Source organism: Micromesistius poutassou (assembly GCF_964030765.1).
Source record: "Micromesistius poutassou genome assembly, chromosome: 13".
Taxonomy (NCBI): Eukaryota; Metazoa; Chordata; class Actinopteri; order Gadiformes; family Gadidae; genus Micromesistius; species Micromesistius poutassou.
Window position 1 is genome coordinate 15059050 of NC_140283.1, and position 27654 is coordinate 15086703.

General features: G+C 44.0%; 1 protein-coding gene across 1 annotated transcript; it reads left to right on the forward strand.

Moving 5' to 3' along the window:
- Positions 1 to 122: 122 nt before the first annotated feature.
- On the forward strand, positions 123 to 20023 carry snx33 (sorting nexin 33). Its single transcript, XM_084476918.1, has 2 exons — positions 123 to 2481; positions 19082 to 20023. The coding sequence occupies exons 1-2, from the start codon at positions 999 to 1001 to the stop codon at positions 19333 to 19335; spliced, it is 1737 nt and encodes a 578-aa protein (XP_084333044.1). The 5' UTR covers positions 123 to 998; the 3' UTR covers positions 19336 to 20023.
- The last annotated feature ends 7631 nt before the right edge of the window (positions 20024 to 27654 follow it).

A 27654-nucleotide genomic window follows, 5' to 3' on the forward strand; every position in this document is an offset into this window, starting at 1 on the left:
TTTTTTTATTTCCACGACTGTTTGTGTCAATGACGTGCTTCTCACGGTGGGGGCAGTGTTGAGTCTTTATGGTGTTCAAAGAATGAAAAGCAGCGGCTGAAAAAAAAAGAAAGAACTTGCCTCTCAATTGTCCAAGCCTAACGTCATGGAAAGAGTAGTTAGTACTTTGTTGCCTAGCGCATAGACATACATCCTGGGATATATTTCTGCATTGTGTCTCGGTGATCAATAGTGGGATTTATATCACTTTGATGGCCAACTCCGCTGGTTTTACCCGAAGTCAGGACTGAAGATGCGCCAGAAGAACCTGTTTACAAAGAAAACAGAGCGAGTTTCTATCCAAGGGAATGTAGATCCAGCTCAAAATGCAAAGGGATACCATTACCCACCCGGTCGCCCTCATCCCGAACGGGTCGACTTGTCTTGGAAACATTTCTACCGTGGATCTCTTCTAATGAACGGACGCAATTCGACTGTCGGGTGATTTCATTACGCAAGTCTGCAATACTTTGTTTTGGTTGTTTTTTTTGAAGGATTACATCCACCAGCGCAGCGGTTTTTTGTTTTTTGAACCTGTTTAGTCATGCACAATGAGCTCACAACCCATTATGTTATTACCCATGTATTGTTAAATATGCATTACGTTTTTTAACATTTTAATTCTTTAACCATAATAAACAAACATACGTCATATACGAAGTACTGTCTCAAAAGGTTTAAGATGACAACCGCATTCGTCACGGATTTTATATGTGTGACCATGTAGGCATTTTCTTCTGACTTATGAGCAGTGTCTTTTTACATTTAAAAGTTTTGTGTAACTTTAACATTCACGGGCTTTGTTTAAATTTAGCTTCCCAAGCCATCTCAAACAGTGTTAAATGGTTGAAATGAGATATGAGATTAGTGGAAATGTTGTGATAGTGTCTGTAACCAACAATGCGTTAAACGGTAGACAGCCACGCAACAACGCATGCAGTATGTGCTGATAGAATTTCATGATTCTGGAGAAAGCTGTGCTGAACCCAAACATGTCTGTAAAAGCCAAAGCCATTTACACGTTCCAAAGTGAAAACAAGGAGGAGATCAGCATACAGGAGAACGAGGAGCTTGTCATCTTCGACGAGAACTCTGTGGACGGCTGGCTGCAGGGGGTCAACAGCCGTGGTGAAAAGGGGCTCTTCCCGGCCTCCTATGTGGAGATCCTCCGACAGCGATCCAACTCCAACCTGACCGACAGCTCCATCAGCCCCGCTGGCTCCCTTGGCAACGACTCGCCTCACTTCCCCTCCACACCGAACACCCCCACCTCTTTCCTCCCCCACCAGGGTTACTACGACGACGACGACGATGACTGGGACGACTGGGACGACAGTTCCACGGTGGTGGAGGACGACGACCCGAGCCACCGCCGGAGCGGCGGCGGCGGGCCAAACGGACACGCGCACCACATCCCCAACTCCAACAACCCCAACGTGCACTACCGGGCCAAGCCCCGCATGGAGAGGCAGGACAGCATCTCCAGCTCGCGGAAGGGCAGCATGGTGGGCAGGAACCTGAACCGCTTCTCCAGCTTTGTGCGCTCGGGGGTCGAGGCCTTTGTGCTGGGCGACGTGCCCATGATGGCCAAGATCGCCGAGTCGTACACCATCGAGATCGGCCCCAAAGGGCCCCAGTGGAAGGAGAGCCCGCAGCCCTTCTCCTGCTCCATCGAGGACCCCACCAAACAGACTAAGTTCAAGGGCATCAAGACCTACATCTCATACCGGGTGACGCCCAGCCACACTGACGGGGCCGTGTACCGGCGCTACAAACACTTTGACTGGCTGTACAACCGGCTGCTGCACAAGTTCACCGTGATCTCGGTGCCCCACCTGCCCGAGAAGCAGGCCACGGGCCGCTTCGAGGAGGACTTCATCGACAAGCGCAAGCGACGGCTCATCCTGTGGATGAACCACATGACCAGCCACCCAGTGCTGTCGCAGTACGAGGGCTTCGAGCACTTCCTCATGTGCGCCGACGACAAGCAGTGGAAGCTGGGCAAGCGGCGGGCGGAGAAGGACGAGATGGTGGGCGCCCACTTCATGCTCACCTTCCAGATCCCCAACGAGCACCAGGACCTGCAGGACGTGGAGGAGCGTGTGGACTCCTTCAAGACCTTCACCAAGAAGATGGACGACAGCGTCATGCAGCTGACCCACGGTGCCTCCGAGATGGTGCGGAGGCACCTGGGAGAGTTCCGGAAGGAGTTCCACCGGCTCGGGGGCGCCTTCCAGTCCCTGTCGCAGGCGTTCATGCTGGAGCCGCCGCACAGCTCGGAGCCGCTCAACAACGCCATCTCACACACGGGACGCACGTACGAGAACCTCGGCGAGATGTTCGCAGAGCAACCCAAGTTCGACCTCTTCCTAATGCTGGACAAGCTCTCGCTGTACCAGGGGCTGCTGGCCAACTTCCCTGACATAATCCATCTACAGAAAGGTAATGAGCATTCAGTAGGTCTGTCTAAGATCATCTGACATTTTGTTTACAGCTTTTGTGTGGAAACCTGGCGGAGGATGGCTGTGGAGGACGGTGGTGGAATGGGTCCAGGATTGCCCCACAGTCACAGTCCAGTTATAATAATGCAGATATTGGGCATTGTTACCAACAAAGTACTTAGTGGCATTTCCAGGTAGTTAGCTAACCATGGATGTGCCATGCCTTGTAGCAACCCATTATGGCCTGGGGTCATTTGGCCCTGTCGCTTCTTCCTGTTTCCTGTCTCCAACTTGTTTGTAATCAAAGACGTTATCAGAGGCTGTTTAAACTACAACCTTCCCGGAGGATTCTTCCAAGTCCTCCTTCAGTAGGCAAAAAATAGTTAAATTTGTTTAAAAGTCTTTTTAATGACCTTTCCAGCTAAAAGCTGTGTGTCAACATGCCATGTGTATTTGTCTTAGGTTAATTATATGTGGTATAGCTCAAAGGTGTGCAACCCCTTCCCACAAAACACACAAACACACATTTATCATACCAAACAGTAGAGGTGATGGAATGAAGTTTGACATGTCAGTCAATGGGAATAGTTGAGGTTTCGAGTTGTACTCTTCACCTCCTGTCCTAACTTGACCCTCTTCAAACACACAGACAGACACACACATACATGTCTCTCTCACAAGCACACATACACACGTACACACACACACACACACACACACACACACACACACATATACACACTTACAAAAACACACATACTTCCTTGTGTGTAGATTACCGGCATAAGAAAAAGTTGACATTACAGGTTCTGTTACATAGCCTGAGACATACACTAATACATTCTGGCTAGCCCTGATGATGAAAGTAATTGGAGAGGGCGCTTAGGGTGAAATCTGATCTCTCAATTGACATTATCATGTGGGGGCTTGTCATTGTTTGTTCAGGTTCAATAGAACGTAAGGAAGATGAAGGTCATACTGATGTTGGACGTGGGGTCACGTTTCTCCCCAATGTGTTTATTTTCGTTTTGGGGGAAAGGAAGCTTTCATTTGCAACAGCCAGTCAAACAAAATTATTCATTGGTGTTGCACAACATTCAGTGGATAATATCACGTCTGACATTCCCCTCCCAGGCATTTAACGTCTCAGATGTCCTGCCAGATTCCTCTCAGTGATTTGATTGGTTACGCGATGGGATTGTTTCGTACATTCCGATACGTTTCTTTCCGGTATGCAGCAACATTTGATTGTGAAAGGACCCTTAATGCCCTCCTATAAGGGAGACCAGCAGGACAGGTTAGACAGCTGTGGTTTGGTGGCTGTGATTTGGCGACTGCGAAGACTTTCTCCTTGTGAAATATCGAAGCTCATCGACCATGTCTCGACAAGGAACCCTACTGCTAACAGAGGCAGGGAGCGGTCTTTGTTAGATGGGACCGATAGCAGCACCGGGTGAAAGAGATGTAGGTTATAGGTTGAGGTTAGGTTTGTACCCACTGCAGTCATTTCTTTGCGTTAAGCTCAATAAGGTCTAGCCCTGCACTCCCGAGAGGGAATTCAAGTAAACTCAACTGACAGTTTGTGTTTTCTTTTTCAATTCCTGTGACAGAGTTTGTTCAGAAAAGTGTAGGAATATAAACAAAATGAGGAAATAACAAAAACGAACATGCTAGCTTTAAAACCAGAACTGCCTTCCAGATGTCAGGATCCATTACTTTCTTCTTAGGTGGTTGTTTGACTTTTGTTCCGATTAAGGGAGGAAAAGCTTATGAAAATGTGTGGCCCTGGTTGCTGGAACAGTGCTATATACATGCAGTGTATGTTTGTTTATCAATGTGAAAACATTTGTTCTGATAACAGCTAGTTTAGCTCCACGTGCTAGCATAATTCCAGAATGATGCTAGAAGCTTCTGGAACAAAGCTAGTTTGACCTCAGCATATCAATACAATGTGTTGCCTACTTAAACCAACATTGATATCAAGCACTAAACGCCTCTGTCAGGAAGGTAGCTAGCACAAAGAGGGTGTTGGTCAATGTTGGTCAAAGATTGGGCTCTGAAAGGTCATTATGTGTTCGCCTACATTACATCAGTGACAGAGGGCCCACCCTGTATTATGTCAATCATATTTCATTTTTCCACAATGACACTTTCTTCTGAAGGAAAATTAAAGAATACTTTAATTGTGGAATTGTATCTATTAATCAATATTATCTATATATATTGTGTCTTTATAGAAACTAGAAACTCGATTTTCTGATTGGACACAATATCATTATAAAGACTAGCCATGAACCCTAACTATGCCATAACTATGATTATAGGGATATAGGACAGCTTGAATGTTGTCTTTTCTTGTTCTTTAACATTATAGAACAGTCCTTAACGATGTAGACTTAGATGAGTGTAGATGAGAGAAAAAAGTCAGGAGAAGTCCTAATTTAATCACTGTAAGCCTTCCTCTAATTCCGCCTCTTGACTGTGCAAAGTCAATCCTTTCAAGCTAGGTCATTTTACGAGGCTACTGTCAATATTGGCTTTATTGCAGCCCAGTGAGTCACAGTAGGTATTGCTCCCTTTGAGTTGGGTGGGGCTGTATGATTCAGTTAAATTGCCAAAGCTTTTCGTATCCCTGAACCAGAACTTGCCTGCCAGTGCAGAGAGCACCCCAATCTGCTTTAGGTACAATGTAAGTCTGGGTCACCTGCCTAGGCACCTCTCCAAAAACCGTATCACCCCCTGATGTCTTTCAGATAGACGTCAGAGTGACGGAGAGGCCACTTTGTCTTTCCTTCTATGTTTACATTTTTATGACATGTGAGTGACTTCTGCTAGACCATGCTAAGAATCACAGACACTGGTGCAGATAAATGCTTGCAAGCAGTGATGTAGAGACATATGGTGGCCATTCGACAAGGGAGTAAAATGTAGACTTTAGACCCCCACCCCTCCTGTAGATGAACATGTGTTGACCAGCGGGGCTAGTGTCGCAGCTGAGGCAACACTCAGAAAAACAATGAAACCCATGTTAATCTGTTTCCTAATTTCCGCCCTTCTTCATTGGGGAGCGTACCTATGTTCCCCGGGTCCTATGTTCCCCACCCGTTTTTCCCAAAAAGGCTCCTATGTTCCCCGGTCGCAATACATACCGGGGAACATAGGACCCTTTTTCTGAAAAAGGGTCCTATGTTCCCCGCAATTCCTTAACGGGTCCTAATAATATTTAGAAAGAGCTTAATTTTTCCACCATAATTTCCATAATTGCCGAATTGCATGACATAAGACAATGCCTTCGCTGATTAAATTCAGCATTTTGTTATGATAGATTACAGGCCACGTGACGCGCATATCCAAATATGATGAGAAGAGATTAGGCTATAAATTGTTGCATCTTATATCTTATCTTACCCCATATGTAAAACATGTTTTTCCACAATCCACATGCTATTTCTATGCAGTTTCACACATATGAACAATCTTTCATATGTGTGAAACTAGCAACGATACGTCGGTGTAGAAAGTCCATTGTGCTGGGTGCAAGATCTGGCCCTTAGTTTGTTTATTATTAGTATTTATTTATTTATTGTTTATTTATTATTAGTATTTAGTGTATTTATTATTATTTATTTATTATTAGTATTTAGTGTATTTATTATTAGTATTTATTGTTTATTTAGTTTCATTTATTTAAACTGTCCAAACGTGACAAAAACAAAAGCCAATTTACAGCCTAAATTCTGCTCATCTAGGCCTATTTGGATATGCGTGTCAAATGGCCTGTAACTGGTGGCAATCAGCACTGATGGTGGAAAAAATAACAGACCCTTTTTTTTTTAAAAGGGTCCTATGTTCCCCGGGTCCTATGTTCACCTCAGTCACATACAAAGCAGGGAACATTGGACCCTTTTTGGGAAAAGTGGGGAACATAGGGGAACACCGGGGAACCGGGGAACACAGGACCCTTTTTTTTTTAAAAAGGGTCCTGTGTTCCCCGGTTCCCCTATGTTCCCCGGTCACATACAAAGCGGGAAACACAGGAACCGGGGAACATAGGACCCGGGGAACATAGGGATGACCCCCTTCAGGGATAGGGACACTCAGTGCGTTTACATGACACTCAAAAAAGTCAAAATATTGGGTTAGTCCAACAATGATTGAATTATTAAGATGCATGTATCTTAGTCGAGCTAAAATCGAATCGAATTGGGTTTCTCATTGTCAAATTAAGACCCCTAGATTATTCGACTGTTAGTCGCATTAAGCGTGTGTGCATTAATCCGTGGGATTGGATTATGCTTTCTGCACGTGCTCGAGATCTTTTCCGGGGGCCGTGAGCCGGAAGTAGAAGGAGACGATAGTCGTGTTGTCGCCGTCGGAAAACGAGAAACTGAGATTTATTTAAAAAGGTGGCGCAGAAGATGGAGGAAGCCTGTGAATGTAGTTACCCCCTATACTGTGGCGTAACTATTGGTAAGCAGGTACTCCAGTCGCTTACGGGCCCCGACCAATCAGGGGGCCCGTCAACCCCCCCCCCCCATCAACAATCCTGTTCACTCGCAATCCTGTAACCCCCCCCCACACACCTTTACGGGCTTACGGGCCCGTCGTTGGCTTGTTACGCCACTGCCCCTATAAGAATTGTATCCCCAGCCACGGGAGTGTGCATGGCATGCATTCAGTAAAGGTGGAAGCACACAGACACTACGCTTCGATTTAACCCAAGGCTGAATTAAAAGTACATGTTTTTCGAAATGTGGGTCATCAACGAGGTTGTAAAGTAGTAACTTCAGTCAAAATAAATGTTTTTTCTCCCGACGTGTTTACAATCTTTATTCATTCATTGTGCCGCGGCCGAACTGACAGGATATTCTCTGATATTATGAATCTTAAAGACTGCATAGGGTTGTCAGACTCTCTGATACTTCCACAACAAGTAAAGACATAGTGAGGGTTATCTCGCCCATGGGGAGAAGGAATTGGGGGAATACCGTGTACGGACGGGCGGCGGGAGAATGATGTTATCAGTAGACAGCTGTCAATTCACTTCGGGTCCATGTAATTTCTCCGATGCTCCATTGTTCCGACCTCCCTTTATTTCGAGAAAAAAACAACCTATGCGGCAGAGCCCGCATACGACAACAATTCACAACAACCCTTTCTCCTCCATGTTTGGTTCAATCTGGACTTCAGAGAGTCAAAGCCAAAGTTCCTTTCCCCCAATTCCTTCTCCCCCATGGGCGAGATAACCCCCACTAGGCTTCTTTACTTGTTGTGGAAGTATCAGAGAGTCGGAGACCCGACGCAGTCTTTAAGAGTCATAATATCAGAGAATATCCCCGTCAGTTCGGCTGCGGCGCAATGAATGAATAAAGATCATAAACACGTCGGAAGAAAAAAATATTTATTTTGAGGTGACATGGACCCGAAGTGAAGTGACAGCTGTCTAATGAAAACATCTTTCTCTTTCTCGAATGCTGCCTGAGTTTGTTGTTGCTGGTGACGTAAAGAGGTCAGCCGGTGGCTCTATTACCACTAGTTGAAATGGGTACAGCGCCACCTATCGTACCGGGGCATGACATGCTTTGGCCAATGAATCGGTTTACTCACCGCTATGTATAACCGGTTGGCCAAATGTGTCTCATGTGGTGCGGTTCTGGAGACTGCATGTGGCACCAATAAAACAATGCATAGTGTTTGAGGTTTGAGGCTTTTTGTGCTTATATATGGGTGTTGTGGAGGCAGACATTGTTTTAATCAGCCTAAAAAGCTCACTTTTTGACTCTATGCTGTACATTCTTTAGTATAGTGTCTACACACCACAAGCCTATGTACAATCCTATGTGTCTTTGTGCAATTTCCCCCCTTGTCTGTAGTAGTTCATATTCTTTAATCTTGGGTAGGCCTCTCGAGGGAGTCTAAACAACAATCATATTTCTGTCCAGCTGCCCTGGTTTCATTACTGAGCACAGAGCTCTGCATTACATTACGTTACAGTACATTACGGCATTATTCCACACAGCAGATAACAGCTCATCGAAACAGCTTTAAACTATTACTCCTTTTAAAACTCAGAAGTTGGATCGCTGGATCCTCGGCCAAACCGTCTCATATGAAAACAGTAACAGGGGTGAAGTTACAGACTATAATATCTCCTGCAGCAGGGGTGGAAAGGGGCCTACAGGTGGCATCCAGGTGTAGCTTTTAATAGAGATGGCCCCTCCAGACTCAATGGTTCTGCCTCCGCATCGGAGAGACCGAGAACGTTTGTGTGTTTGGGACTTTGTTTGTTCCAAGCCACTATCTTGGTCCCTTTTTTCCCACCATTATAATTAGACTAATAACCACTGGATGCTTGGTTTATTCTAGAATGTTTGGTAAAGAAACACCCCAGACGGCAAGCTTGAAAGTCTTCTATGGAATTTTAGGTCACGTGATTGGAACCCTCCAATAGGAGGAGCTGACCCATAGGGGCGCTCCATCCCCCACAGCAGGTTTTTTTGTATTCTGTGTATTCCGTAGAGTGCAGATGTGTTGGCAGGGCAGGGACTGAAGCGGGGCCAAGAGAGAGCCGAGGCAGACCGGAAACTACTGTCTGGACCTGGAGGCTGTGAAGGGAACCCCTAGAGGACAGATCCACGGTGGTAAAAGATGATTTACTGATGAGATGCATTGGTCTTCTCAATAGTAAACCATATTCTGTGTTGGGGACAATTTAAGGAACTCTATTGGCTAAGATTAAGCTTGAACCACTGCCCCCACATACAATATAGAATATGATTGTTCCAAATTGACATCCAACTTCACACAACAACATTTTTTAAGTGTGTGTGTGTGTGTGTGGGGGGGGGGGTGGTTTGAATGAAGAAGTCAGAAGCAACCGGTTTCAAATCTGGCGTCTGGTGTGCGAGGGTTGGGTCTACCGCCTACCAGTGGAACAGCTGCTGTGAGTCTGCGGGCACTGGTTTTGCTGTCAAAGAGTGTTGATCTGATGTGAAAACATTAGGAATGAGGCATCGGATAACGTTCCATTGTTGTAAAGAGAAGGGTGTATGGTGCAACAGGCAAATGAGGTGTGGTCCAGGCTAATTTGCCTTTCAGAATGTCTGTTTGTTTATCCGGGGCTGTGCGTAACTGTTTTCTGTTTCGGTCCTGTACAATGAAGCATTGTGATTAAGAACAGTGAGTTCCTTAAAGAGATGCTTTCGTACAAAATAACACCCTTTGTCTCTTAAGAACAGATAATTCTTCAGATCTACAGGGATCTGCAGTGTTACAGGTAGACTGCATTCTTTGCGGTTCGAACTCAGGACCTTTTGGACCTAGCCACTGACTAGATTATCCTACTACACACCAGTGTCCATGGTTAGGAAAATGCTAAATGGTTTTCTGGCATGGCCCTTTAACGTTGACCTAATTGGACGGAAAACTAAGCGCTATTAATCTGTCAAGTGATGCGCCTTTGTGAGCGGCTCCATTCAGCAGAAGGGCTGCGTTTAGAGGAACACAACAGCGAGAAACCAACCTGCGTGGTTGGTATCAGGGCGATCTGGTGACCTCTTATGCAGGGTGAAATCTGAGCCCGCCGCCGGCTCAGGTTTATAACCGGCAGTGCCCGGTGTCATCGGCTCTTGCGTGTCAGGGGGCAGTGATGGTGTGGGGGGTCATGGTGTTCCGCCCCCACCTGAAACGTACTGGGTTTGATTCCCTAATAAAGCCTGCCTGTAGGCATCGTTGAGCAAGATGGCTCACCTGCTCCTTGACCTTTAAACATTTGGCAAGTTGCTTTGAATAAAAAGCTAGAGTAGTTAAATGTCATGTGAAAAAAATTAAAGCTTATAAAATAAAACATGAGGGAAGCGGTTAATTGTTACGCTTGCGGTCAAATGTAAATGTACGGAAACAGCATTGTATGGGGGATGTGGTCTGCAGCGGTGTCATCATTAATTAAATGGGTTGCTTGACTTGTGTTGACATTTGTGTCTCTGCTATGGCAACACACAGTTCATACAAAACAGGAACTCCACATCTGCCATGAAACAGATCAAACAAACTCAATTTAATACTGTTCTTTATCTGTGTTTGTTTACGCAGAAACAAAAAAATAACGTGTTTATGTTTTTGTGTCTTCACAATAAGTTGACAGTGTTGACGCATACACAATAATCTACAATGCAGAAATTGACGATGTGTCATTCGGCACAACCTATTCGTTGCCAAGCTTTCACTTCATGGACTTGAACGACATATGCTCGAGAGCTTCCCTGTTGTGACCAGTGTTTGGAACGTTACTTAAAAGTAATGAGTTATAGTTACTCACTACTTGTTCCAAAAAGTAACTGAGTTAGTAACTGAATTACTCTATTGGGTTTTCGCTGGCTTGAGATTCTGTAGAAAATTGTAATGCATACCTTATAGCAGGGTCCGCGGGTGTGGCGTGTGCGCGTGTGTATGCAGGCAAAAACGATGCGTGATGCGTGTGTCGTTGTGAGATGCTTCATTAAATTAAGAGTTGCTTACAACGGATGTTGACAAAGTCTTGCCTTTGACCTCAATCAATTTGAAGTAGTGCTTATATCTCCACCTTGAAAATGCCAACTTTTCATCGGATTGCTCCGGACTCGCCATTTCTATGCTTCATCGAATCTGTTTGGTGTTTGTGTGTGTGTGCGTGTGCGTGTGGCACGCGTATCCTGGCTTGTGTGTAAAAACACCGCTCCGATTGGCTACCATGAAACATGACTCTGCCTTAGCCAATAATAATCGCTTATCTCTTTGTTAAACCACCCGGTCTCCTCACTATCAGTTTGTGTGGAGCCAGGGGTGCGTTCGGATTATGCAGTTGATTCAATCAATTCATATTACCGCACCGCATTTAACTGTCAGTAACGGTAACAGCGTTGTAACGACGGAAAAAGTAATTAGTTACATTACCCCGTTACTGAAAAAAGAACGGCGTTACCTAACGCTGTTATTTTAAACAGCGTTATTACAAACACTGGTTGTGACACTAGGTTTCATTCAGCATGTTTTGATGGCTACCAGTAGCAACCAGTGGTGTATTTAGAGAGAAAAGCATTTGGCTCTGCTATTTGCTCACACATAAATCTTGAGAATGGCTATGTCTTGTTTTCACACACACACACACACACACACACACACACACACACACACACACACACACACACACACACACACACACACACACAGTCTTTCCACAAGCACATACATTCCTGGCTGCATTTGCCCACCACTTGTCCTTTTCACACTGAAGACCTTTACAGTGCTTGGCTTATTGATGTCACCATACTACTTTTTTATTTTCTTCCTCTATATCATTCCTTTCCTCCCTCCTTCTTTCCTTCCCTCTTTACTTTCCTCCTTCCCTCTTCCCTTCCCTTCCTCCTTCCTTCATTCCTTACTTCCCTCCCTCATTCCTTCCTACCCTCTTTTCTGTTCCCCCGTCATTATATCCTTCAATCATTCCCTTCCTCCCTCCTTCCTTCTTTCCCTCCCTCCCTCTCTCCCTCCTTCCTTCTCCCTCCCTCTCTCCCTCTTTCCTTCCTGACCTCCTTTCCTCCATCCATCCCTCGTTCCCCCCTCATATGGGAGCCTCTCCCTCAGCCTACAGTACTATCTGCTCTCTGTGACTATTAAGGGGTGACGGGACAGGGTGGAGGTCCTGTTATTCACCCTCAGTAAAGTGTTAGTGGTGCACTCTCTGACCACACCAACAGAACAAACACTGGTGTATTAGCCATTGTAGGAATCCCCTCCTCCGCCATTTGGAAGTCTTGTGTGTCTTCACCCATTGTTATACATACAATTAACGCATTCCATGTCATATAACCTTAACATCTGTAAGAGAGTGGTAATAGATAGTAGAAGTAGGCAGGAGAAGTCCTCATTTACTAATCTACAAGTTATTTTTCTTTTGTAAATCTGTGAGTGCGCAAAAAGACATTGTGACATCAAAGACTGCGCAAGCTTTGAGTCTCACAAGTATTATTATTAATATTATGATGATGTCACTATTGACTTCACTTCGCAGTCATGCTCACCATTCTCATTGGCTTGTTGTGGTTGTTATTCACATTTTTAGGAACAAATCCCAGAGGTCATACCCGAATGCCTGTCAAATTAATCTTTGAATCTGTTCAGCATTATAATAACATTCCCACAAAACACACACACACACACACACACACACACACACACACACACACACACACACACACACACACACACACACACACACACACAAATACACACCAGAATAACATTGTGTCAAGGCATGATGCATCTTGCTGCACGCAACTTATTTATTTATTTTCATTGGTTTCACTGGTTTTAATTAAGAGCATTTGATGTTTGGGAACGTCCCATTTTACTATTTAGCCATTTAGTGGACGCTTTCATCCAATAGGGGTCTGTGGACCCCCTGGGTTATTTGGAAGCTTTGCAGGGGGTACTTGGAATAGTTATAAAAACAAGGAAGAAAGGAGAATGCAAAAATTAAGGCTAAAACCAAAACACCAAAATCGAGATGTGATTCTCTAGAGCTATCATCCTCATCCTCATCCTCATCCTCATCCGCTTACCCGGGGTCGGGTTGCGGGGGCAGCAGCTTGTTCCCAGGTCAGAATTGAGATATAATCCCTCCACCTAGTCCTGGGTCTTCCCCGGGGTCTCCTCCCCACTGGTCGTGCCTGGAACACCTCCCAAGGGAGGCGTCCAGTGGGCATCCTTACCAGATGCCCGAACCACCTCAACTGACTCCTTTCTAAGCAGAGGAGCAGCGGCTCTAATCCGAATTCCTCCCGGATGGCTGAACTTCTCACCCTATCTCTAAGGGAGAAGCCAGCCACCCTCCTGAGAAAACTCATCTCGGCCGCTTTTATCCGTGATCTCGTCCTTTCGGTCATTACCCATCCCTCATGACCATAGGTGAGGATAGGAACAAAGATCGACCGGACTCGACTCTAGAGCTAGACAATCACAAACAAGCAAATGTGCACAAATTGTGTGTGTTATGTGGACATTCAGGATTAAAACCAAACCTACAACGTTCCAGCTGTGAGACTCACACCCTGCACATGACGACCCTCCACCTCCTAGTAAGATCCCGGGCCGTGGACCCATTCACTCGTTCAACCCGTGTTTGTTTCTCTATGTATTTTTAGGAGGGTTGGGGATTTTTCCGGGTTGGAAAGGCAGGATGTGGGATGGATATGGACAGTGCTGTAGAAGCTGGTCATTGGTCAGCATTCCTGCTCACCAATCCCCCATGGATGCAAGAAAAAAACTAAAAACAGAGGGGGGTGGTTCTGTTCTGAGCATTCCTTATCATTGGAACAATCGCAAGAGGAACGTGAAAACCGTGCCAAGTTTTGAACCTTATTCCGTGTTCTGTGTATCCGATGTCGAAAGAGATAAACGACTCTGTGCCAGGAATATCTGGGGGAATTGAAATCGACTGAGAACGTGCCACGTCACGTGTAAACATTCCTGTGCGTTAACCTAGCGTCTTGGTTTATCTCTCAAAGAGATCGGCTGAGGTAAACACTGTCTGCTGACTCAGCATGCTCCAGTTCCTTCTGCTTTTTGTTGTTGCTTGGCCATCCTCAAGGGTTTTGACTCTGACTTTAAACACCGTCAGTGTTGCCCAAGACCTGATTTAGCATTCTTCAACTGATTAATCATGTTTTCCTCTTCTCTTTTCCTTTCCTCCTTTCATCTCCTGCCTTTTCTATTCCTTTCTCAAACTCAGTATTTACACTGAACGACCATCACAGCTGACGGCAAAGAATTTGATATTGCCGCAATGTTTTTGTATGTTTTGTAAAGTCATCAACTCTTTGGAAAAAAACAGAGAGAGGAGGGAGGGAGAGAAAGAGAAAGAGAAAGAGAGAGAGAGAGAGAGAGAGGTAGACAGAGAGAGCAGTGGTATCACCAGTTCAATGTGGTACTTGACACGGAGAGAGAAAGCAGCCACGAGCTCTCTGCTCCCATTGGTCAGTGCTCCTCTGTAGTCACAAGCCACATCTGTTCCCAATGGGAAAATGCCTCTATTTACCATCCAACTGGAAATAGTTAAACTATTGTGTAGCGTTGAATTCAGCAAGCCTTTATTGAGGTGTGTCGTCCTTTTGTTTAGTTTGTCCTTTTGTTACTTAAACCACCATTGAGCTAAATATACACTTATACCCATCCCCAAACACATGTGGAAGGGGAATTAACAAAATAATTAATGAAATACTGCTTTAAGCCCCACTTTATCGGCAACTACGTTTCTTTTTCCCAGAAGACCAAAGTGAGTTTAGAAATGTTACCTCTGGTGATAAAGGACTCAGGCCTCACTTTGGGTTGGAATGCCAACCAACGTAGGCTGCTCTTATCAGGGATGGGAATAGGAAGCATATGGAGCAGGAGACATGCAATCAGCATGTGAGAGCCCATAAGGGTGCAAGGAATTGTTGTGTCTCGTGCAAATGTGTGGGATTCTAGTGTTCTAGTGCATGGATTATCACAAGATCAAGATCAGTTTGTGTTGTTCATCAAAGACATTCGGTCTGATTGGATGTAAAACTCACACAACACACACACACACACACACACACACACACACACACACACACACACACACACACACACACACACACACACACACACACACACAGAACACAAACACACACACACACACACACACACATGGTTGATGTTTAAGACAAAATTATAAGCCCATTTCAGTGGCAGTTGTGTTTATCTTCTAAAGGGTGTTTCAGCTGTACTGTCATAAACACATATTTGTATTAATTATATTCTCAGTGTCTCATTTAGTTTTATGGGAAAACACGTTTTTCTATGACATTTATGCGCTAAATTATTTCTGCTATTTACATGCACAAGAAAAATACTTTTCCATGTGTGCCCTGTGTGCCTGCATTTTAATGAATCCTATCCTAATCCTATTTCTTTATAGGTAATTCATGGTAACCACAACCTACTATACGATAACCTTAGTTAAACTTGATCTCTAGCGAGTTGTTAAGCAAACACAATGATTTAATTAGCCCCTTTCTGTTGTAGGAAGTTGAAACCACAGGCTCAGTTTAGAAATAAGCTCAAACTAAAGTGGGTTCTGTTAAAACAACTGTTACTGCATGTGTTTCTGCATGGGCAACACTTGGTCGGTGAAGAGATTGCGACACTGGTAGCTAGGGTGAAAGGCACCCCAGAGTTAAGGCTCCCATACCCATAGCCTACCTCACACACCTGGGGTGGAGCTATGATAACCCTGTGTGTCCATGCATTGGACTAACCGGCCAGATGGCAACCAAAAACCCATTGGGGAGGAGAGGCCCAGAAGAGTCGCCAGAAATGATCCTTGAGAAATGACGTTGTGTTTTGGTCATAGAGGGTGATCAGCGTGGCTGCCTCCATCACGCTGTCAGAACAGAAAAACATCTTGGATGTATCAAAGGACCACTTTTGACCCGGGAGGAGCTCAGGGGCTCTGGGACTCAGATGCAGATTCCTGTGTTTAGCCCGCCAGAAGTGTGGTCATATAACTTAATGTCCTCCATGTCCACTTTCTCCCTCATGCCTCTCCTCCTCCTCAATCTCCCGCGGTCCATCTGTCTGTCTGTCTGTCTGTCTGTCTTCTGCACCATACACAAATCCACCGTGACTCAGCAGATTAAGACATGTCTGTCGCTCTACTGGAAGAAGCCATTCTTCTTGTTTTTGTTCCCTCTCTGGCTTTCTCCATATACTTTGCCGTCTCCCCCCTCCTCTCCTCTATGCCTTCCACTTTGTTCTCGTCTTTCTCTCCTTCTCCCCTGTCCTCTCTCTCTCTTTCTCCTCTTCCTGGCTCTCACTCCTTCCCCTTTGTTTTCTACATTATTCCACTCTGGTTTCCTCCCTCCTCGCCCTCGCTCTCTCCCCTCCTCACCCTTCTTCCCCGCTCTCCTCTTCTCTCTCCTCTTCTTTCTTCCCCATCTGTCCACTCTCTCTCCCTCCCTTCTCCCTCCTTTTCCTCCAAATCTCTGGAGTTTCCCAGCTCAGGGCCGGGAAGCCGTCGCATGCATGATAACTCCTTCTACACGGCGGTGCTCAGTCAGAAAACATGTGGTAGCCCAGCTTGTACCGTCTGATCGGGCAAGGTAAACAACTCCCGTAGCTCCCCCAAGAGTAGCTGCGTTTCTGTCAAATTGCATTTGCTATCCCCGTGGGAGAGAGGGAAGGCCCGTCTGGTTGATGAGCCGTGTCCAGTGTTCATCCTCCATAGCGGTGCGGACAGGCACATGACCATCTCCCCCCCCCCCCCCCCCCCCCCCTCCTCCTGACAATAGAGACAGGCCTTTGCGCTGAGCTGGTGAGAAGATTTAGAGGAGAAGCGTTCAGGTCTAGCGGTGTGTGATGGGAGATGTGGAACTGGGGTTGCTTTGGAAACGTTGATCCACACACACACACATGCATACACACACACACACACACACACACACACACACACACACGCAACTTCCTCCACAACATGACCCCCACCACTGAAACACTCATGGCAATGTACATTCTGTTCTGTCGTGCGTGGGAAACATTGAACGTAGGTCAAAGCGCTCCCTCCATCCACTTCACTGGAAGCAGACCTGAACCGACGTGGTTGGGTCTTTCCCACACTCCGGCCAGAGATTCCAAGGGGGCCCCGACTCGTAAATACTGGTGTATTGGAAGGACGCGATGAGCAGCCGCCGTGCTGACCCGGTGACGACCCGGGGACACGGCGATGCAGGCGGCAAAGCGTTTAGCGCCGTCGTCTGGAGACCCCGCAAGGAAAAGTTGTGGTCAATGCCGCCCCAGTCTGCTTCCTGTGGTGGGGCCAGGCCTGGGGGGAGGGAGGGGGGGGTGTTGTGGTCATGTGACTGTGAATGATTGGCTCCGCTGACCCCGTCTGGCCTCATGCCAGAGGCCCCCTCGTTTCTGTCTGGAAGGGTGATGCCGACACGGCCGTCTGCAGGGGCTACACCTTGTTCTTGTCAAGGTAACTTAATCAGATCTGGGCCAAACATGATTAGAATGAGGGATAAACAAACCGCATTTACATCACCGCTAGACCACAAGACTGTGTGTGTGTGTGTGTGTGTGTGTGTGTGTGTGTTTGTGTGTGTATCAATGAAGCAGTTTGCCTGTTCGTTGGAGTATGTCTGTATACACTTTTGTGTGTGTGTGTGTGTGTGTGTCTGTGATATGTATTTGTGGGTGTACTTGCACATGTGTGCACATAAGCGTATATTTCCGTGTGTGTGTATCATTCTACCGGGCGTGGTCATGATGTCACCGGTTAGTACTGGATCGCCACCACTCTGTTGAAACGATAGACCATAGTGAAAATGGGTTGAGACTCTTAACGCAGGGCAGGAGACGTATTGCCTCAACGCTGCCGTCGGCGCCATACACAGACGCTCGTAAACCTCTTCTTTACATTACAGAGTGGAACCACCCAAAGAGTACCAACATGTTTTAAGCTTGGTCACATTTTAATTGAGTTGATGTAAACGATTTAAATCTTTCACAAGACATTTCTCGGGGGCCTTCCTTCAATTGTTTACAACAGAAGGACTTCAGTATAATATTATTAACCTAACCCTCATCACAACCACAACCACAGAAAAGGACCTCCAGTGTTTATACAACAATGCTTTGTGTGAGACTCTTTGTTTTCACGACGAATCCTATTTCAAACATTGTTAGCAAAGCTAATTTGTATAATCAACATACGGTATAATTGCAAATTGCTTGTACCATTTTGAATAAAACGGTGACTGAATATACCAAACATTATAGAACCTTTCTACTTTGCCTGGTGGGAGAAGTGTGTGAGCCGTTTCTATTTTCTATTTCTTGTCTTCTTGGCTTCTCACTGGGCCAACATCTGCATCATGTGCCGGATAATGAGCTAGTGATAAGTTGACTAAACTCACTAAAAGGAAGTAATACATGTATAAAGTGGTGGAATGAAGGAGAGGGGTGTCTCTGTGTGGGGGGGCAGAGACTGGTCATTCAAAGACGTAGACTTGGCTGTGCTGCACTACAGGATGCTAGCTGGCACCAGGAATGGAAAACGGTTATGACAACATAAAAACAGATGTGATGATCAGAAAGTCCTGGAACCAATTTGTTCTAGCCAAGCCTACAACAAAGATGGATCTATCCATCCGTCCAGGCTCAACCTCTAATGCGAACAATACATAAACAGACTTGTGCAAACTGAGTGCATAGTTTGTCGCCACTGATTGTAGACTTGCATTGTACACCACCTGTAAAAGTCACTTTGGATAAAAGTGTCAAATGACTTAAATGCATGTTAAAAAAGTGACATTGTTCTCTTTTTTAACTCTGTGTGTTTTATCTGTTGTTGTTTTCTTCATAAAAAAGGGGCTTGCCTATATCCAGTTGATGGGGGAGAATCCTGGTTGAAATAATTGAAAGGCTTCCATATCTCCTATATAACTTTTGAATTGAACAATTGAGTACTTAAGTTGTTCATGCTTTGGGATGAGCCTAACTCACAGTGTGTGTTGTTTTGCGTCCTGTGTGTGCACCAGGAGCCTTCGCCAAGGTCAAGGAGAGCCAGAAGATGAGTGACGAGGGCAAGATGGAGCAGGACGAGGCGGACGGCATCCGGAAGCGCTGCCGGACGGTGGGCTTCGCACTGCAGGCCGAGATGACCCACTTCCACCAGCGCCGCGAGGTGGACTTCAAGGACATGATGCAGGCCTACCTCAAGGAGCAGATCGCCTTCCACCAGCGCGTGGTGCAGCAACTGGAGCGCACGCTGCGCATGTACGACAACCTGTGAGGATCCACGATGGCCGTCCTTGATGCCAAAAAAGAAAACTACAACTGAAAGGAGAAGAGCACAAAGATGTGAACCTTTGGCTTTTTTATTATTTTTTTTCTTAAGGAGAAATCTGGATATTTTTATGGATATGAACAAAGAGAACTGTTTTATTTTGTGAGCCGTCTATTTTCACCTAACAGTGGACTTTAACGAACAGTCGTTTTTTGAAGAGCCTTGGGAAGTCGTGTGGGAGAGGGCTCTCCGTGGAGCCGTCGGGATTGGAACAGATCGGGTTGTGAAGAGTCTTTACCGTGTACTGCCAGCAATAGATAGGCGTTGCCGCGCTGGCTAACCCGTACGTCTTGTTTCGTATAAATAGGACACTTTAGACGAGGTGGTGGTAATGGATCAAAATGAATAAAATAGGTTTTCAATTGTTAGTGGAATTTGTCCTCGTTGACTGCTTTTATTGTGCGACGATTCAAAGCCATATAATGGATCGGGAGCCTGAAATGCTCCGCTAATTCCGCAACACCGTGCACTTTTTTTTTTTTTTACGACGGTTTGATATCAAATCCTTTAACAATAAGCAAGTCACATGTCTAACGTTATTTAGTCTTCCATTTTAGATCAGATTGCAGCCACACATGGCCGACCGGGTCAGAAGGTGGACAGCAATTTGATCGAGGGTGGGGGGGTTGGGGGTCGGGGGTGTCAGTGGAACTGTCTGAGACCACTCACCTTCACCTCCAGCGGTCCAGGTAGAGGACTCGTCTTGCTCAGGTGTACACTACATTCATTATTTAACACCCTTCCCTCCCCTGTAATGGTTCATCTCTTTACACTAAGCCACTGCTATGTGCCTTTCCTCCCTTTGCACCTATCCAAAGTCAGACCGAAATACCAATGTAGTCATTTTGTATGCGACTGTGCCTGTTACGAGTAGGGAAGGTGTTTGGCTGGGATTTGAAAGTAATCTGTCTGTGTTTCCCAGCATCTGTCTCGCTGGGCTGTGTTCGGAGACAAGTTTGCACAGGCTTTTATACTCTAGTGCGTAATGGTTTTGTGTGTGAGTGAGTGCGTGAGAGAGAGAACGGGCTTTAGTCATCCACTGTGCTGAACAATACATGTTGGTGTGTTGCAAAACTTAACTGCCACCTGCCGCAACTAGACCTAGATGCCAAACTGCAACATGAACATATCTTCACATGGGTAGAAAGTTCAGTAAAGACCAGGTGGATTATGTGAATTGGTCAGGGAAATCATATAATTTTTAATTGACTTGAGCAACCAAGGAAATCTTCAGGACCATTTGAACGCTTTTCTTGTGAACAAATCAAAATATCTGAGTCATCACACCAATACTTTCATAAATGTATGCTTAAAATATTAGCTGGAATCATGTAGAATAATATACCATAAAGGCACATTTCCTCATGAAAACCTTACTCTCAGATGCACACTATTTAAGAGTGTGTATAACTCCATGTTAATGTGGAGCTGTGGCTCTCGGTCCACTGAAGTTTAAACAGAGCTTTCTGTCATTTCTGACATTCCCTTCAACACCAACCATCGAAGTACACGTTGTTTGCAAAATATGACGTTTTTCACACACCTTTTCACTTAAATTGAGAAATTGTGATCGCAAAGCCGACAATGCACTTCAGCAGATTCCATAACGTTCAACAATGCTTTGCTGAGTGTAAAACAAGAGGTGGAATAACTAAATCTGTCTCTGTGATTTACTGAAGCAGAAATGGGTTCCTGTTGGTTTCTCAATGACCTGACAAACGGTGGGGCGGCGTGTGACTGAACAGGGGTGTTATCTTAACGATTGTGTCCATCCCACATCCTCCAGTCTCTCCGACTCACCGTTCTTCCCTCTAAACGCTATCGCAGTTTAAGCCGTGGTGAACACATTCTGATGATTTGTTAGTTCTTATTTATGTGTGTGTGTTTTGACTTCTTTTGACTCAGAGGAAAGTCGAAAGACATTCTTTAGGCTCGACCAACAGACATGGGTTGGAAGAAATACAAAAAAAGTTGAAGGTTCCACGCTAACATTAGATTGCAATAATGACACATCTTAACTCCTTGTCATATCATTTCTTTCGAAAACATATTTAAAACTGATATTTCATTATCTGTTTAAGTTATAGCGGAGGATCAGGGTGTGTATCAATACAACCTAATTACCGATTTTGTATATCGATGCTTAACACTAAACCATCTTCATACAGGGCTATTGCGGTTGAAGGAAGTGTTAAATGTACTGTTGTAACGGACTAAACTGGTAGGTTTATAGTGGTCCACTGCCCTGTTGAAACGCTGTATGATGTGGGGTTGGGTATTTCAGCCATATTAATGTTTTCCTGGAAGGACCCATGAACTCAGATGACCTTTGGAAAAAACGTCTGTTTACAAACAATTTCTTAATGAATTAGACAACAATATATTTTTTTTAATCACATTTCAAATATTTCGATTGGAGTAGCCAAGCAATAATCATGATATTGCAGGGTTAGGGTTCGAGAATAATTGAAATAGACAATTGTCAAAGGATAAACACATTCCGTATTGTCAGCTCACTCAGCATTAATCAATAGTTTGGTTTAAGGATCATTAACAGACGTTTTTCAGATTACCTTCAATCCGAGACCGATATTTTGAAAATAAGTGACTGCTCTGATAAAACCAAAAGTCTTAATAAAGGTGACAATGGTGATGATTACTTTGTTATAGTGTTTTTGTGCTTTTGTGCTTTACAATTTATTTTTGGATTTATACTATTTGAACCCATTCTTATTGAACTAATTAAAAATGATTGTAATGCATGTGAATAATATCCATTTAGAATAGGTATAACAATACACATAAAGACAGAAACAGTGAATACAGCAGCACCACATTACTTTAGGTGTCTGGAAGGCTGAGCTTAATCCAACCTCAATGGATGTCCTTGGTGTTTATTTAAACCTGGCTGGTTTATTGGGTGCCTGTCTTATTGAAAGCTTTTCTAATTGGATTGCCCTGATTGGACGCTTCTCTAATTGGACGGCTCCCTGTTTGGAGGGCTCTTTCATTAGATTGCTCAGATTGAATAGCTCACTGAGGAATATTCATATTAAAGTGAAAGCAAAGACTTTCATGTTCATTATGTTGAAGAAAAACTTCTGGAGTCCACAGCTGGAATGATACACAAATTCATTTGTAAGAAACTCAAAACACAATTTTCTAACCAAAGAGGCAGGTCAAAGCAATAAAGTTTTCCAAATTGAATTATCTAGGACACCCTGCTCTTTGATGTAGGCATGGGGTTATCTCTAAAGATTATCTCAACATCTTTTCAGTTGAAAGGGATAGTTGTTCTCGTCCATAACCATTGACCATGGACGTGTTCCAACATTCTTCAGGTTGTGTGGAGCCTTCCCTAAGTCAAGGAAGTGACATCACCGGCATGATATTTGGCCACGGTCCATATAGGGGCCCATAGGTTCACTTATACCGCAGTATGTTCAAAGCTTTTCTAAAACTTCATTGTATAAGTAAAAATGGTCTGTGAGTCTGTACATTTCAAGGCTTCTAAATTAGATGAATCTCCAAACAAATCTCCAAACAAATTAAGATGAGAAAGAGAAAGAAAAAGGAGGGTATAAGAAGAAGTGGATATACAGCAGTAAAATGAGTTTCTTGGCAAGCTTCCAGCTCCCGGTGGTGTTTCCACACTATTGCTTACAGTGCACTTCTCTGTCGAATGTGTGGGTGAGGAATTCTGGAAAGACTGAAAAAGCGAAAAAAGCGTTGACCTGCACTCCTATAGTGTGTGTGTGTGTGTGTGTGTGTGTGTGTGTGTGTGTGTGTTTTCAATCTTCTTCTTTCCATTGGCCACAGCTGCTGAAGTTGGGATAAGCCAACTGCCTCTTTTTAACAGGTAACCAAGTAAAACATGAGGACTCCATCGCTGTTTGTGAGGAGAAGGTTGGGTTGAGGTGAATGACAACGCTTCAAAACCCATCCAGGAGAGTTTCCATTCTTAAAAAAATATGAATAATAATAATAAAATATAATAGATATATTGCCCATATATTATTATTTAGGCACTTGGCACTTGTAGATCTGTGAAGGAACGACGGAGCTGCAGAGAGAGAGAGAGAGAGAGAGAGAGAGAGAGAGAGAGAGAGAGAGAGAGAGAGAGAGAGAGAGAGAACTGCAGAGAGAGAGAGAGAGAGAGAGAGAGAGAGAGGGAGAGAGCTGCAGAGAGAGAAAGAGAGAGAGAGAGAGAGAGAGAGAGAGAGAGAGAGAGCTGCAGAGAGAGAGAGAGAGAGAGTGTCTGGGGGAGGAGAGGGGAAGAAATTGAGGAGGGACTTTTACTTCAGAGTACACAAAGTAGCCAGGAGTCCATCTTGATGTAGAATCAGTGTGGGATAGTTAAGTATGGTACCAAATGTGCTTTATATCTAAACAACAAGGCCCTGAACCAGTTAGTGATAAGTAAATCATCCTAGTAGTTTCCTACCTTTTTTGGATAAATGTAATAATTACCAATATTGCTAGCATGTGCGTTTTTCCAACACATGCTTGCCTGCCTTGTGTGTGTGTATTTCTTTTCTGTTTTGTGTGCATGTGTGTGCGTGTGTGTTTTCTGTGCTGCGTGGGTGTGTGTTTTCTGTGCTGCGTGTGTGTTTTTGTTTGCTGTGTTGCATGGATGGGTGTTTTCTGTGTTGCGTGGGTGTGTGTTTTCTGTCTTGCGTGGGTATGTGTGAGAATTATTGTTGGGACCCTTGGAACGTTGACACAGACTTGACCCCGAAGGCCCGCAGCATTGCGGCCCTCCAGGAAAACAATGGCAACAGATGGTGAAGCCACCACACAGCGTGCTCCTTCTAATCCCTCCTCCTCCTCCTCCTCCTCCTCCTCCTCCTTTGGGTCACTGCGCTACAGGGCTCGAAACACAGCACGGCCAAAAGCCAACATTCAAACCTTATTTGGCCTAATTCCACTTGACTTGGCGGGCCCTGTGTGTGTGTGTGTGTGTGTGTGTGTGTGTGTGTGTGTGTGTGTGTGTGTTCTGGATTAAGTCAGACATGAAAAAATATTACTTTCTGGAGAAGCACAAAAGGAAATGCCCATTCTGGTAACAAATGGTAAATTATTTTTTGTTTTGCAGTTTTGCTAAACAAAAGAACACGGAAGAGATGGTAATCTTTGCTTTTGCATGAAACATGACAAGGGGTTTACAAACTTAGTTGATTTATAGTTTGCCATGAAATAACAAATCTTAAACTAAAAAACAGTCTATGGTACTGACAGCGATCAGTTAGCCACGCAGCACTGCGTTATGACCGAGACGTTACTCACCGCTATGCTCATAAAAACCTAATAGATTCCCACACAGATGGAAATGTAGGAACAGCCCTAGTGTTTCTGACAGATGTTCCAGAGACACTCAGAAGACTATGGATCATAGCTGTCCCACGACAGAGATCCTGGGCAACTCTGAACCAAAACACTCAGCACAAGTTCATCAGTACTTCTCGCGTTGACGTCCAAAGTGAATCGGTTTTATGGAATTAGCGTACTGCTGCCATAACAATTTATGGATAACAAGGAAACATGTACAAGTATTAGGGTAGCGTAACTGAAAGGAAGACAATTCTCAGGTGGTGATTTGTGATAGCTGACAGCTCAGGATGAACCTCTCACAACTACATTGTTGTAACAATTAGCCTATGTTTCTTTTCCTAATGTGTGTAATAACATATGATTGCAAAATGGGGGTGTCTGCAACATTTTTCGAAACCTATATGTAAGAGTTTGTGTTTGAAACTGATTAAATATCTTTTTCCAAGACATATTTTCTCCAGAATTTAAAAAAAAAAAGTTGTTCTTCCAAAAAGGAAAGAGGGTTTTGGAATCCAAACATCTACAAAGAGTCTACAAAACAGTGACTGTTGGCAAACAGAAACAAGATGACACACATTGTAGGAAATACCCTACATTAGCATCCTGCCCGTTGTCTCTAATTTAGACAGAATGGCTCTGGCACAGCGTTATCTGGGTTTGTAATGACTGCATAAATACCTTGCGGTTGACATCACACACCACATGATACACATAAGGTTGACGGGAAAAGGTCTTCAGTGTGTTAAATGATTATTAACGGATTTTGCAGACAGCAGAAAATTTAAGATAATGCTTAAATGGCCGTTTGTCACATACTTAGACACTATGATAACACCAGCTAGTGTGTCCAAGCCTTTCATTTCAGCACTTCTACTTAAGAAACTAAATGAGACAGGGTTGTTTATTTCAATTATTTCATCGAAGAATTCTTCCAAGTTTATGACTTTATGACGTGTTGCAGAAAAAGAAAGGGGATATTAATGTTTAGAGTTATTAGAGTTATACATATGATGAAGCACGCATGCCTAATGCCAACAGAGAAATGGCTCACCTAATGACCTTTCTGAAGAAAGCCTTGGTAAGTCTATGGCAAATATGGTTCATTATATCAGTTCAGCTATTCCACATATCACAGCAGTCCCTCTTTACAATGCTTTTTAGATCATTTATTTATGTACAACTAAATACAGGGATTAACAGCATATCATAACGGAATTAAGCACAAACCATGAACCCTGGAACAGTAACAACAGTAACAACTAATCTAAAAACGTTCATCCAGATACAATGAATCTATCACTGGCAATCATACAACTGGGCGGAGACTCCCACTTGTGATGTCAGAAGTGGAGGTTGATTTTGATAAATGAATGAATGAATAAATGAATGATGAATTGTAATGATGAATGATGAATCAATCTCACACATTGTGGTAAAACATAAGAGTTCTGCCTGAACCTACACCACTATGTAGATTGTTCACTTCAGGCATTTTCATTAAAAATGTAAATTCCTCTCTACGGAAAATATTGATTGAGGTAAAGAAAAATCAATAGGTCCACTGAATCATGGGTTGATGCGTTTTATTCTTTTGTCTTTTCTAATATTGAACAAAAATAGGAAAAGTGACGAAATATAATACCAAAAGTGATGAGTGCAGTAAGTGACTTAGCAGTTAAAGGCTTAAAGAACATGAGAAACTGTTTAAGATGCTAAGCTGGGCTCAGTTATCCAATGACTGAAAACATGCTGTCTGCCTGCTGGGAATAAACCTTTTGCTGACTTTGCAAGTTGGAATAAACACATCCCCCAATAAAAAAAAGTTTAACTTAAAATGTTAAATGTTAAAATGTTAACTCATTCTAAATGTCAGCATACTTTAACACAGATATGAAAGCTTGATTCCATCATAAAGTGTCATTGTACTTACTAAAAGACTAAAAAACACCAAAGAGAGCGCTAAGCTTATCCAAAAAGGGTCTAGGGTCATTAACTCCCCTCCTTTTAATCCTTGACTTCTATAAACACCCTTACGATCCCATGCATTGCTCAGAAGAGAAGATTTACTCACTGGTACCTTTGAAAATAAACCCAAAGCCGTACACTCAATTATTTTGAATATATTTGGGATAAGTCCACCGGACCACCATAACGTAAAACCCACAACAAACAAGATAAACAACTGAGCTTTGGTTAAGAGACAACCAAAAAGTGTTCTCTCTTGATCTCCATCTTCTGCTGCTGTCCTTCATGGTCGGAGGCGGGACAACGGAAGTGGGAAACGTGTCATATCCGACCTGCATGCGTTCGAGCTACAAAGCTAAAAATGTACTCCTAAAAAGCCAGTAACAACATTAACATTTAATTGTATTTGTTTAAGCATCTACTGTATTGGCATGCTGATTGATCTGAAAGTACTTTGGAAATGGTTAAAAGCATACATTTTTCAAAAATGTGTTTTAAATTCATACAATCTTATAAAATGTATAGTTTATCTCACAGTTTAGCTGGAGGTGTCCATGTTGAAATTATGTCAAACAGCATTGATACTTATCATTACCAAGTTTCTGACCAGAAACTGGGGGCCTCTACGAAAAGTCACATCTCCTAACCTTTATGCCTCCTTTCCTTAACCTTTGTGGAAAACATCATCGGGTCAAGGAGAGATGGAAAGGTGCTTCCTTTCGAACATAGGAAATGGCTGCACTGTTTAAAATGAATTTGACTCCACTTCTGTTTTATTCGTTCTAATTGAATGCAGCATTAGAACTAACTGAACACTGAGCGCAGCCAGACTCCATCTATTGCACCTGGGAAGGGTAGCTCAGGTGTTCCCCATTTCCCTAACGAGGTGACCCCGAACATGGGGCCAGACAGAGGCCTGTCAATCCATGTTGTCTTGCCACACTCTACTGTACTCTACTCACACTAACC